This window comes from Molothrus aeneus, chromosome 16 (assembly GCF_037042795.1).
Source record: "Molothrus aeneus isolate 106 chromosome 16, BPBGC_Maene_1.0, whole genome shotgun sequence".
In the NCBI taxonomy this organism is placed as follows: domain Eukaryota; kingdom Metazoa; phylum Chordata; class Aves; order Passeriformes; family Icteridae; genus Molothrus; species Molothrus aeneus.
Window position 1 is genome coordinate 12,763,700 of NC_089661.1, and position 14,605 is coordinate 12,778,304.

At 42.6% G+C, this 14,605-nt stretch overlaps 1 protein-coding gene across 1 annotated transcript in view; it reads left to right on the forward strand.

Moving 5' to 3' along the window:
- SDK1 (sidekick cell adhesion molecule 1) overlaps positions 1–14,605 on the forward strand; it is a 382,240-nt gene that overhangs the window by 294,369 nt on the left and 73,266 nt on the right. The window contains exons 23-25 of the mRNA XM_066560719.1: positions 3,411–3,520; positions 5,917–6,067; positions 8,782–9,019. Coding sequence (XP_066416816.1) covers positions 3,411–3,520; positions 5,917–6,067; positions 8,782–9,019 — 499 coding nt within the window. The remainder of the gene's footprint in view (positions 1–3,410; positions 3,521–5,916; positions 6,068–8,781; positions 9,020–14,605) is intronic.

Here is a 14,605-nt window from a genome sequence, read left to right on the forward strand (position 1 = left end):
TTTTATGCCCCTGACAATCTCTAAATCAAAAATGGCTGAATCGATGTAAGGATTTAGTAAGAAAAAAAATTGCACCTGGGCTGACATCCCCTGAACCGAATTTGTCCCAGAGCGATTTCAAATGTGTGAGTTATGGAGCTCTAAAACAAAAACTCTGGCACATCTTGAACTATAGCAGGACAAGGGCTACCTCTGTAATGTACAGGAACATTGTGTTTTCCTTTCCTGCAGTTAGTACTTCATAACTGAAGTTTTGGAGGCATTTCTGTCTTATACACGTGATTTTTTCATGCCAAATTTGAATGTTTTGGGTTTTCTTTTTAAAGTCAGAATTCTGCAACTTTGCTCATGCAGTGCATTCCATCAGAAAACGTTGAGTCATTTTATAAAATATGTAACGTTTTCCTTTTAAGAAATGGAGAAACTAATGCATGGGGAAGTAAAAGGCTCTGACATCACTCCCAATATTGTTTTACACGGTCTCATTTCTGCAATAATGAAGGAATATGGCCTTTTATTGGACGTATTGCCTTGGGAGCAGCTGAGGGATGGCAATGAATATGTGCTGAGCAGTGATGGCTGATGGTTATTGAGCATTCTCTGAAGTGCCTCAGGGGACAGAGGTGTTTTTATTGTGGCAGTGCTGGGGTCCCTGGGGGCTGTGGCCCCGTGGCACAGAGAACTGGGGAGGTGCAGAGTTTTGTTCCTCGAGGAGTTTTTCTGCTGATGGTAACAGAAAAGCAGCTGGTGCCTCATCTGCCTCCCAAAACAAAGCACCCACGAGTGTGTGTGATCTGTCAACAAACACCATCCTGCTCTGAAGTGTGCATACACTGTTATCCAAAAAAAACAGCTACAAGAAAGAAAAGCCTTTAACTTCACTTGATGTTCTGCAGAGCGGCTCAGAGTGGGCTCTCCTGCCCCTCAAAGGACTCTTTTATCCCAACCACTGCCCGTGGTTCTCTCTGCCCCGTGGGAATCCCTTTGTACTCTGATTCTTGAAACTGATAAGTTTCCTCTGATCTGACATCAGAGTGTTTCAGCAAAAATAGTTTCCTTTTCCTTCCACAGCCTGAAACTTGGAATCTGCTATAGATTTTGGGGAAGTTAAAAATATAAAGTCCATCACTGAAGATTTTTTTCTAAGGCTCACTTCTGAGAATACATACATATATGTATTAAATAAATAAATGAAACTTCTTCCAAGCAACACAGACCTAGTACAAGGTCCTTAATATATCCACCTTTGCAGCCCACCAGAAAATGTCTCACTGAGACAATGTCAGCCCTGCTGGGCCTTGTGGTCCTTAATGTGTATTAATGACCTGCCTGCTCTGCACAGCAATTGCAACCTGTGGGCCCTTTTTTTTTTCCTCTCATTATTTTGTTAGGTAAGAAATATTTTAAAAAGCTCTTACTGCTCTTAGAATACAAAAAAGACAACTTAGTCACCACTGGAGATTATTTGCAGCCTCCAGAGCACTGTGGATTGTTGCTATACAATTACTGCAGCACTTAGAGGTGATGCTGTTACGTGCAAAATTTGCAAAAATAAGCATTTACTATAGACTTCCTACAGTATTAATAGACAATTCATTTAATAAAAAGTGTTCTCTGTTTCCTTGACTGAAATCAGCACTCTCATTCATTCTTTGTTTGTGTAGGGCTTTTTTTTCTTTTAAATCTCTTTCTCCATTCTTTGTTCTGCAGGTTCAGTTTAGGGATGTTATGTTTTACCATGCTGACCCATCTCAACTTGTTTCCCTTCAGATTCCACATCCATGGGCTTCACTACAATTTGTGGAGCTTAGTTAGGACTGGGAATTTTAAAAGGTCCATAATTTTCACTACCATCTATTTTAGATGTTGTTTAATCTATGGCAGTGACCTTGATCCCCCAACAAATCTGAAAGGTCCATCAAGACCTGTCCAGCCACATCCTCCATGGAATCAGTGTTCTGCTGGGAAGATCAGAGAGGCTTCTTTCCACAGTGCAATGCAGAACTTACTTCTCTGGCCTAATTTTTTTTGTGTCATTTCTTCATGCACAAACATAAATATGCAGCACATCAAGTCCTGGGTGAGCGAAGAACTAAAACATCTATAAATAAATCAGGCTGCTTCTTCTGAAGGGAAAAAAAAAAGAAAAGAGTGAATGAAACCTAATTTTCTATTTGAAGTACTCGGGGTATGCGAGATACTTGGGGCTGTTGGTGCCTGTTGAGTATCTGACAGTGTCTGTGGCTGTAACTCGTACACAGAACTTGCAAGGGATCTGTTTAAAAAAGATTAAAGGAAATGGCTCTTTACACAGTGGGTTGTGAGCTTCTGGAATGTGTTGCCACAGCAGCCTGTGGGAGTAGATAGTGTCAGTAGGTTAAAAAGGGATAAGGTGTCTTCGTGGATGTTAAATCTGTGAATAGACACTGAAGGGAAGAGCTGCCCAGGTACCCTCTGCCACCCTTCAGCCCCTGACTGTGGGTACCAGGGTGGGGGAATTGGGCTGCACCCACCCTTTGTGGTGGGGTTGGAACACCAGAGGAACATGCTCAGTGCTGGGGAATTATTCCAGGGGCCTTGGCTGAGCTGCCCTGGGTTTCAGCACTTACAAACCTCAAAAGTGAAGCCCAGCCATCCAGCCCTTCTCTTCCCCCCTTCTCCACACTCCTCCCATGGCTCAGGCACAGCCCTGCCCACGTGTGCTGCATCTTCCAGGTCAGGCTCTGGCCTCTCTCATTCCCTGTTGGTTTCCTTTTAAGTCCTGATTCATCTTCATTTCATCTCCAGAAAGCTGCATAGAAAGCAATGCTCAATTCTCATCAGTGTTTAGTCCCTTCTAACTCTGCTGTGGCTGAGGGCCCATGTTGGGCAATATGTTGTGATTAATTACTACAAAGGGTTGCTCATGGAAAAGTCTGGTCTAAGTGCAGAGCAGCAGATGAGGTTAAAACACTTTTGTTCTTTGACTTTGCTCTTGTTTCTCTGTCTTCATTTCCATGGCATTTTGCCTCCATTGAGACTTACTTAGTATGCATCAGTTCCTGCGAGTTATTATCAAGGCTATTTTTCATTCTCTTATATTACTACTTGATACTTTTGTATTGTGGCAGGAAGATTGAACAGGGTATTATTGCTCTCATGGTGTTTTTTCTGGAATGGATCTTATCACAGGATCCAGTGAAGTCCCTTCAGGTACAAGGAGACTTGGCTAACTTGGCTAGATTTTCTCTCTACAAATAACAAGTCATAGAAAAATTAGTACTAACTGGAAAATGTGTTTAACAGCATTTGTGCTTCCACTGCTGTGATGACACACATTGTGAAAGAGGTTATATGTATTTATTTATTTATTTATACATATATATATACATAACATACTTTGTATTCCTTCTAACCTTTCCCTTGTACAGGTTGGTGTGCTGGGTGATGAAGAAGAATGGGTGACTCTTCATGAGGTGGAGAATGAACCTGATGCTCAGATGCTGGAGGTACCAAACCTCATTCCTTACACTCATTACAGGTAAGAACAGCAGGTAATTTTCTGCAACATGGAAAAGAAAAAGAGTAAATAGCAGCATGGAGCAGCTTTCCTATTCAGAAACATCTGGCTGAGTTTTATAATCTGAACAAAAGGGAAAAGCTTTGCTGTTTTGATAGGTTATACTTAAAATTACCTATCTGATATTGTTAATTGTAATTCACATAAAATCCAGTTGAGAAGGAAATTCAAGTGCTCAGTGAGATGCTTTTACAAGTAGCTGCTATCCTGTGACTTCCTCCCTGAAGAGAGCACCAGTGGAACATCAGCCAGTGACAAATCAATCGTGGTTAAACTGGTGCAAACCTGTAATTACATATTTGCATCAGCTTAAGCATCTCTTTATTGATTTAACTTAATTTGGTAACATCAGTTAGATGAAACCTTTGTTTATAGGAATTTACCAAGTTAAGCTTAATAGATATAAGCAATGCCTAAATTGATTGAGGTGACTCTGCATTGTGGGTGCACCCCAGTTAAATGAGATTGATTTTTAAATCAATCCAATCCAAGTGATGCTGTGGTATAGACAAGACTGGAGAATTTGAGGTACTCAGCCCTAATGAAAATACTTTCATGATCCAGCTTGCTAATGTAGAGGCTGGTGGAAAGGAAATCCAGTGGCAAGTGTTAAATGAGTACTCTAGAAACTTGTCCATTTTGTGCTGGCTGAAGGGGCTATTAACTAACCCATGTGCTGTTGTAAGCCAGGAGTAGGTGCAACCAAGGAGAGCTCATGTAATTTACAACTGACTCAGTGCTGGCATGTAATTTTCCTCCCTTGGTCACAAACCTAGGAACGTATTGAATTTCTCACTAACCCTCCACTGAAGTTTTTTAAACCTCATCTTCCAGAGCTAAATGTTTTACTAAAAGGTCTTTGAAAATTTTTTTGAACTTAAGTAGAGATTTCTGGTGCAGAGGTTTAGGAAAATTATCTTCAGGTTAAGAGGATTTTGCCCTCCTCATAAAGACAGATCCTAAAGCTGGAAAGGCAGGGGTGAGCAAGAAAGTGCAGGTTGTACCACAGTTCAACCTTCACTGTCCATGAAGAATAAGGAAAACTTGCACACCCAGACAGGTGCATGGAAAAATATTTTTGGGATAGCAAATAATGAAGAATATGAGAAATTTGGGCTGATTTTTTTTCCCAGTTCTTAAACTTTTTGGTTTATTTTATTCTTACATCTCATTTTTCTCTTGTATTCATTAAATTCTAGAATGGTCCCACTTATGCTGGAATCTTTCACATTTCCCTTTGACTTTTCAAGGCAGCACCTTGGATTTTGCCTATTTTTTGTCTCTCCTGCATGCAAAGATAGGAACTTTTTTGGTTTTGCTTCAGTCTTGACCAATTTTATACAAATTTTTGAAACCTAGAAAGCTGTTGCCAAATGGATTTGTTGTCCCTTGAACTGTTCAGTCATTGCTCACTGAAGAAATGCATGGTGAGAGCTGATTATCAGAGCACTTCTTTACAGGCCCTTCTTTTTCCCCATATTTTGGGCCAGTGTTTGAGGGTGAAATCAGAACAGTATTTGTTTAATGTGTTTCCTTCAGTGCACTTTGGAGGGAGATCAGAGCAGGTAAATAAACACTGCTGTGTTGACTGGCTCATCCTTTTCCTAAGCTCAGTCATTAGGTCCAAAAATTAAGGGTTTAATATGAGCAGGTCACGTATTTATGTGCAAGTGCTGGGTGCTTCCAGTTGCTTGTGATGGGTGAGAGTATCTGAAATATACAGCACATCTTAATTATGTTGTGCTCCTTGTAAAAAAAGATTTCCCTAAATCTTTTGTGACCCAATAAGGATTTCTATTGTAGAAGAGATGGTTTCAAGCAGACAGGGTATTTTTTAAAATGCATATCCACATTAAATAACTTAATCTTTCTTGTGCAGGAAGGCTGAAAATGCAGCACAGGGATAAATCAGCCTCTTTCAACACGTAATTGAGGGGAAATGTTATCACCAGTATATTTTTTATATTGACAGGGAATGAGACTATCCAAAGTTTGATATTTTAATACGTTTCTGAATGTATTGTATAAGCATCACCAGAGAAAATCACTTACTGCCAGCATAAGCTCATCAGGCTTGGTATAATTAACATAAATTTCTCACACAAATACCTAAGTTTCTAATAGACCCTAAGCTAATCTCATTTTCATTTTTTAAATACCTTAGAGGATCTGGAAGCAGTTACCATCAAGCATTCAGCAGCGAATACAAAGGGGACCCGCGTGCGGCGACCTTTGCGGAACATTTCCAAAGCCGCTAATTCATATTTTTCCACCCGTCCTCCCTCCCTGGAGGAGCAAGGGAGCATTCCCTGAGGCCTGACAGTGGCACTCACTGCTTTTATCCCCCCTTGCTGCAGGTTCCGGATGCGGCAGGTGAACGTGGTGGGCCCCAGCCCCCTGAGCCAACCCTCGCGGGTCATCCAGACCCTGCAGGCGCCGCCGGACGTGGCCCCCGGCAGCGTCACCGTGCGCACGGCCAGCGAGACCAGCCTGTGGCTGCGATGGGTGGTGAGCAGCTCGAGGGATGTGGGGACAGTGGGGATGGGGATGTTCCCCCAGTCTTGGGTTGGTGTTGATAATTGCTGCCCCGAGGTGCGTAGGATGGTTCTGCTTCAGCCCACGCAACTGAAGAACGAGTCTGGACTCTTCACTTTTCGGTCTTGAGGTTGTTTATTAATTCTTATCTATAAAATTTTCTTTCTGCCCAGCTGAGGTCTGTTCAGCAAGGCAGCCACGAGCACTCTGACCGCCTCCAAGGCTCTATCATCCTTTTATACTACAAACTATGTATATCATATTTACTCTTAATTCCCAATACCTATCACCTATGTTAGACAGTGCACTTCTACTCTAAACCAATCCCAAAGTGCCAACATCACAGCAGAAAATGGAGAACAAGAAGAAGAAGAAAGGCTAGACACGCCCTGATTCCTCCATCTTTCCATCATTCCTCCACCCCATACCAAAAATCCCAAAATCTACATTTTCACCCTGTGAATATTTTATTACACCATTCGAACCTGTGTGACTTTCACGTCCTCATACAAAGCTGGTAACTTGCTCCAGGGGTCACAGTCAAATCCCCAGATGTTCTGGGCAGCATGCCAGGCTCTCTGAGCCCCCCGGCGGGGTCCTCGGCAACTCTGGACACTGGGAGGGATGTACTGAGTTCTGACACCCCAGGCCCAGGGCAGCCCTCCCCAAAGCGCCTCCTCCTCCTCATCGTGCTCAGCGCAGAGGAGCAACAGCCAAATTGTTTCCTTTTCCAGACTAGTCGGAAATCTGAGCCTTGCCTTAAGTGCCTTATTAATCAAATAAATTGCTTACTGACGCTGTTTCTGCCACTTCATCAGGGGAATGTGGCTGTGTGTAAAAGCCTGGCTTTGAGGGGCTCCAGGACCACAGTCTGGGTCAACACATAGGGCAGGAACGGGGCGCTCGAGCCAATTTGCCGCTTTCCAGGGCTCGGTTGTTTGCTCTGTACAAAACGGTCCCCAGAAGGTGCACCCCAGCCATGGGCAGCATCCTGTATTTCTCAGAGCCCTGGTGCAGCAGCAGCGAGGCTGGCACTCCTGTGGGAAGATTAGATTTAGCTGAATTGGTGTGGAATTATGCGCTAAAATGCAGAGATAAATGATTAATTGCGAAGATGCGGCAATTGCTGACATCGCTGTGCCCCTTTACCCATCTCAGTTACCTGCAGAGTTGCCACATTGGGATTTACTTGGCAATTAACCTGCTACAAAATGGTTTTTCTTCACCCCTGTTAGGCAGAGTTTTCCACCAGGGTTACTGTGGTGTGAAGTTGATGAAGCACAGGTTTCCTTTTGCCCAAATGTTAGCTTTTCCATGCATAAACTCATTATGGCTGCAAGTCAAAATCAGGCTGGGAACAAGAGGGTTTTTCTCCTGTTGGAAAGGAATAATTCGAATTTCTCACCAGGACACTGCACTTAATGCTGAACCTAGCCAGACCAAAACCTGAACTTGAAGGTGTCACCTCACTACCCACAGAAGAGCCATGGCAGTCCCTTTGAGAGGCCCCACACAACTCTGTCATGGCTTTTCTGTGTGAATATCATGCCCACATTGGCACTGTATCCAGACCTACGTATCTTCCATCAAAATTAACTCCAGGTTGTTTTAAGAGCCTTTAAAACATTAAGACTGTGCTGCTTGAAAGCCTGTTTTCCATGAGTCAATCTGCAGGGTTCAGGGCAAGCAACAGCCACAGCTAAAAATGACCTGATAAACGCTTTTCATGCTTAATAACATCAATATTTGAAAGTGTTTAATGTCTTTTATTTCAAGACCTGCAGGTGAATCTGTTCTCCCCTGGGAGCTGGGGATTCCTCCCTTCCTGCAGAATGAGGGTCACGCTTCTAGCCCTGCATGCCTGCGGGGTAGAGTCTTCTAAGCTGTGAAATGTTAATGTGTATCCAGCTTTCCCAGTGAATCAGAACTGAATCTCAGCCATCCGTGGCATCATCTAGTTAGTTTTACAGCAGAAAAACTCCAAACTTCATGAAGTAGGCTAATTATTTCATATTTTAATCTCTGAAATTGCTTGGGGAGTTGGAATACTAGAATGAATCTCTACTGATAAATGAGTAGGCAGAGAGTCAGTAAAAAAAGGCAAAAAATGTACGATAAATGAATTTGTCACATGCTTCAGCAATTTATCATTCATTTCCATAATTAATCACAAAGCTCTGAAATATATTGTATTCATATAATCTCTGTTGATACACCCACAGCAAAGGGCTTGGTTTTGTGAGCGAACCTACTTGGCTCAAAATCAAAAAAAAATTCCAAGCAGGACAGAAACCAGTAGCAGATCACAAAGCATAAACCAGAAAATCAACCTCTGGATCATTTTTGCCTTGCTGTGGGCTGCACATGGGTTCAGGAGCAGAACCTTGTGGCAAGCTGAACTATTTCATGAAGAACGATAATCATGCTCTTTGTTTCTCATCTATGTCCCTTAACCTAGAGACAAAAACATGGACAATTGTGGCAGCCCATTGAGACTTTTCACCATGACGCTCATTAAGAAAGTCCTAAGCTCTGCAGCTGTTTTATCACCGTTGGGTCCTGGGGTTTTTTGTTGTCCTTTTTTTTTACTGATGCCCCTCGCGCCCCTCCTGAGGAGCAGCTGGGGTCAGTTCCCAGCTCTGGCCGTGTGTCCTGACGGGGGTGTTGTGTTTCCTGTCGCTCGGCAGCCGCTCCCCGACACGCAGTACAACGGGAACCCCGAGTCGGTGGGGTACAGGATCCGGGCGTGGCGCGTGGACCTGCCCTCCCCAGCCCTGCTGAAGGTGCTGCCCGACCGCCTGGCGCGGGAGTGCACGCTGGAGGAGCTGCAGGAGTGGACGGAGTACGAGCTGCAGATCCAGGCCTTCAACGCCATCGGGGCAGGGCCCTGGAGCGAGGCCGTCAGAGGCCGGACGCGGGAGTCGGGTGAGTCCAAGCACAGAAAACCCAGGAAATTCACCACTTTCTACCCTTTTCTTCCGATTTTAATTTTTTAGTTTGGTGTTTCGATGTTGGGTGGGTTTTTTTTTGCTTGCTGAGCCATGAAATCTGAAATTAAATTTAAAAAAAGCTATGTTGAGATGCACTGCAGGCAAAAAGACATACAGACATTTGAAGGGTTATTTCTTTTTTTTTTTTTATTCCTACCTTGCTTTCATGCACAAACCTTCAGGTTTTTTATTTAAAGCAAACAGAGCAACCTCTCCCTATTTCTGCCCCAGTGTGGACAGCAGAGGGAGAAGCTTGTATATAGACTTTTCTGGCTGAGATGCTCTCTCATGCCTCCTCTTCCTCCCCAGTACCCTATTTTCCCTAATCCTCCTCTTTTCCTCATCTGATTCTTGCCTGAGGCACATTTTCTCACAGCTGTGGTTACCTGAAATTTCATTTCAAGCACCAAATAATTCTAAAAGGGCACAAGTAACGTTAGAGAGCTGATTACCCAGAGAGAAATAAAATAATTACCTGAGTTTCTGATGGCACATTTTCAAACCTGCCTTCCAAAATTGTGTGTACAAGGCTGTGTAGACATAACCTGCTCACAGACCTGGAGCAGCAGGGCTGTATTGTTGAGCTGAATTGTCCAGGCAAGCACAGAGACTTCAAATATCAGAAGGAAGCTGTCACTCTCAGGCAACAGTAAATTACTGTTAGCTCAGGAGAGCAGTGAAGGCAGATGTTGAAAAGCTGCTCTCTAGCTGTTGACTTCTCCAAAACTTATTTCCAAACCTACCCTACAAGCACATGGGAAAGGAAAAATTATGTTGCAAGTTAGCAACAAAATGGGTGATGTGTGGTTTAAAAGTTTAATAATAAATCTATTAGTGACACTTTTTTGTGCAAGGTTCAATGCTGATTTTTTCTCCCTGTTTTTTGTTTGGTTTTTTTTTTTTTGCAATTTGTCTTCGTTTAAGAAGTTTTGGAATTTAATCCTGTGCATGCCTGATGTGTGCATGTCTGTGCCCTGTGTACCACGCAGTGTTCCTTGGTGGGAAGCGAGACCAGGCACAGCAGGGTTTGGTCTGCTGGTTCAGATAACTCTGCTTTGAACTAGCCAGGGAGAAAGCTAAACAAAGTCATCCCCCTCCATTGAAGTGTTGCTCTTTGGGAAGGAGTAATTGCAAAGCGATTGCCAGAGGTATTTTAAAGAAGGCTTGTGCTGGAGTTAGAGATAGCACGACCCAGACAAAGCAGTTCTGTATCATAATAAAAAGATATCACATCCTCCACTTTCGCCTCTCCGCTGCTTTTCAAACACTTCTTTTGAAATGTAGTAAATACTAAGATTAAGTCATTTCATAAAACCTTAGGATTGCAGTGCTCTTGCTCAGCATCTAAAGATCAGAGGTTATGCGTGGATCTGGCATTTTCTCTGGGACTATTAAGAGAAGGTTGACTTGAAACTGATTGTGGGAGGCACACAGAACCTGGGATCAAAATAACACAAAGCTGTGATCTAGGCCGTAAGGACTCATTTGGTTTTCTCCATGTGTTTGCTTTGATACTGACATCTGATTTCTTGCATAGAGCAAGTCAGGGCTCAGACTTTTGGCTGTATCTTCCTAGATTTAGAATATACAAGATGTGCTGGCTTAGCAGCAAACTGTATGAAAGCACTTCAGGGAATCTGGAATTAACCTGTATGCACAGTCAAATGGGGTTAAAATGCAAATAAAAGATATTTAAAGCCGGGGAGAAAGGTCAAAGCACTTTAAGGTCTGTCTTTGGAACTATAAGAAAAATTCTATTTATCGCTTGTGTTCTCCAAGAACTTCAAAATATTTCTTTTTCCATTTTTTAGACACAGAGTCTTAGGGAAGTTGGTTTGCTGGTGCTGGGGGTTGTAAACATCCCACACAGCTGGCCAGAGGTGTCTTGGCCAGGATCATGTGGCGTTTCATTGGCACAACTCCTGGTTCGTGTTTTATGCCATCCAAGGAGATAAGGAGTAGAGCCCAGGCACTAAACCAGGTCATGGTATCTGATGGCAGTGCAATCACTGGAGCCCAAAATCTTTATTGAAAATAAAGCTCTGTTTGAGCATTTGTTTGCTTTAGCTTGTGCAATCACAGCACTGATAGCTGAGCACAAATGCCAACAACAATAGTGGGGCATGTCATTACAAGTGCTCACTGGTTTCTGAAGCTCTTGAATATATAAAACAAATCAAACCCAAAGAAACTATGAGGGAATAAATAATGCTGCAGGTTTTGGTAACACTGGCTTGAGAAAAACAGTTGGGAATTCCTAAAATGAAAATCTGGGATAGGGTTGCAAGCAGCTGAAGGTGGAGGGAGATGAATTAGGATTTTTAAACAGGACAGGTTCTATCAATCCAAAATGTTTTTGTAATGTTAGAAATTAAATAGCTCATTAAATTTTATGGTGTAAAATAACTGCAGAGTAACAAGCTCAGTTTCCACTCAATAAATTGACAACGACAGTAGGTCCAATATAGAGAAAGCAAGAAATTGCAGAGGCATCTGATGTATTAGAACAACCTTGGCAGGGCTGCTTCCTCTTAGATACAGACCCTGTTGCTTTCAAAAAAATTCCATCTCAGATACACCTAACCCAGTGCCTTAATGGATTTTGTGCTCTTAATATTCAGCTACATGAATGTGTACACTTGTCTTACAGGATGAGCTACTGTAGGAGCATGGTCACACATCCATGGCAAGGATCAATCTCCCAGTGCTTGGGAGCCTGACCTTCACAGAGCAGTTACTGTGCTGTGATGGAGCATCTCTTGATAATTCAAATGTGGTCCAGTGTCACTGTGGGAATTTGTACAAGGCTGAGGATTTGGCCTGCAGTACCTAATTTGATGTGTGCTGCAGCTATGCTACTTTTGCCATCAACCTTGCTGGAAATTTGCACTTCTTAGCCAATGTCAGATATACAATGTGCCACTTTAATTTTTGCTCTCAAAAAGAGTGAGGGATGTGCAGCTTAAATGAGCTGCAGAAATGCAGAGAACCGCTGCATCCCACTCTCTAGCTTTCCTAGAAAGCCAGAATACAGACTAGCTTATTAAAACCTCCTTTTGGCCCAGTTAGAGACATAAAACGACATAATTTGCTGTACATCAGATGTGCCTGTGTCAGATGTAGAAAGAAGATGCATGATTTTAGATGCCAAAGTGGATAACCTTAAAAACTTGCTCTGTTATTGACATTCCAGTGCAAAGTGCCAGTAACTCTGTGATTTCCTACGTTTGATCTTGTGAAGTGCTCCGTGCTGGCGCTTTGCTGGATTAGCTCATCGTTTAGTTTCAGTGTTTCCGGTTCATTTTGTTCATGCTCTGGGATTTTTTTGGACACTTTTGCTTGGCTTCTGTGCTGTTCTTGCAGGTTACTAATGAGAACTCAGCTTTTTGGAGCTTATAACAAAGTCTTCAGTGCAACAGTTTAAGGAAACCAGCATTAGAGAAGGGACCTTGCAGAGGAAAGAGGGATTATGTGCCTCGCTCACTAATTAGTCTTAGCAAACTATAATTTCTTTGAATCACAGCTTCCTGAGAGAGGAGATGGGTCAGAGAAATGAAGGTTACCTTTCAATTCATTCTTAAAGGGTCGATCAAAGTCTGTTACTTGATAAAAGGCTGGCAACAATAAGATCCATAAAATCACTTGCAGTTCCTGAATTCATATTAGAATCAAATTCTCGACACTGAGGTGAGGACTGAAGATTTAAAGCTTGCTCAATGAACACAAGGATTTTTACCATTCAGGCATTGGACTTAGGTTCCTCTCCAGTGAGAGGGGGCATTCAGCTGCTCTGTCACTGGGAATTGAGAGAGGTCTGAGCTAATGAACCCTCTTCTCTCCTTTGTCAGCTGTCCAGTGCCCCACCAGCAGTGTGACCATCCTCACCTCAAAGCCAGGATGCCCTTAGGGCCAGTCTGGGCACAGCCTCTGCCTTCTATGAGTTCAGGACAGTTCCTGGCTGCTGATCAAAGAGGAAGATAAATATTTGTAAAATAAAGTAACTTTTTCTCTTTTGAAAGGCCTCAAACCAGATAAAACAGAAATAAATGTGGCTGGAAAGGGCTTCTTTCCTTTACACATCCTGGTTTCTTGTGACCCACCTCCACCCTTTCTCTCTCCAGGAGTGATTCATGTGGGAGTAGCTCTTTGTGAAGATCTACAGATAAAGTTATGGCAGCTATCCAAAGACATTCATGGCTCCTGGCAATCTATTTTCCTTTAACATAATTATATCCTTGTGGGGGATAAATCTGGGAGAAGATTTAACAAAAAAAAAAAAAGACACTTCAGTGTTGGAGGGGGGAAAAAATTGGATTTGAGTCTGCTGCAGTGTCATGTGATGGTGCTGTTTCTTATGCCCCAAATAATCAGGGAATTAGTATCAGGGAAATTGTTTCAGAAATTACCATCTCTGCCGTTAACCTTGAGTGCATAGGGGTGGGGGTACCACGTTTTGGGGTGGGATTTTTCCATTTTTATTAATTCTGGTGTCATACTCATTATCTCGTTCATGTTGCTAGGAGCTTCAGGAGCTCGCCTCCAAAACAGCAGATCTGTTCTTTCCCTCGGACAGCCAGGAAAGCTTTCCTTTGGCAGAGCTTTGGGCTGCTTTTTGTGATATATTCAGGCCCTAATCAAGATGTACTGTCCCTAAGTGCTTGTGTAACATAACCTGGTGAATGTTCTCTGGAGGTCTGACAGGTGTAGCAGGCTTTAGAAAAGATTGTACCCTTCAGGTGCTGGAAATGCCATGGGGAAAAAATGCAAAAGGGCAGCATAAAATGTGAACTCTTAAAAATGTGAAGTCTCACATCCTGCTTGCATAACGTGACATGCTACTAAGCTTGCCTACAAAAGGCTGCAGTTGTGTGGTTCTGCAGCACTTTGAGTTTTAATGGCATGGGAAAATGCAAGTTTGCTCTTCCCTGGAGTCAGAGAAAATTACAGTGTTCCTGTGCCATCAGTCCTAATGATGTTTGCAGTTTCATGAGAGCCAATTTTGCAACAGAGATGAAATAGGCATCTCTCATTGACACCCTGAAAACACTCCTGGTGTTAATGCATCCATCTCTAATTGATGTCTTGCAAATGTTGAGCACTATCACATCATCAAAAGGCTGCATAGGTTAAAGAACTTCTTACTGAAGTGGCAGTGCTATCCAGGGGGGGAATTATTGCTAGCTCTAGACAAGATGTTACAATTTCATTTCAGATAATATAGGAAGCCACGGGGGCATAAAACTTCTTGTTAGAACAGATCATGCTGTAAGATAAACTCATGTTCAGAGAGAGTTCTGGGTTTTGGCATAGGGAAGAAAAGGTGTGGTAAAGAAATACTGGGGGATAGGCTTCTGGAGAAGTCCAGGAATTTAAACTTGGTTTTTATTACTGCAGATATATAGAATTTGAAATTTATTCATAGCTGTCAATATTTACTGTCTGTCTGTAGACACTGATAAGTATTAAATGTTTAGCTCTTTACAAACATTGTCATTTCTGAGATGAACTGGCAAGAAATTGT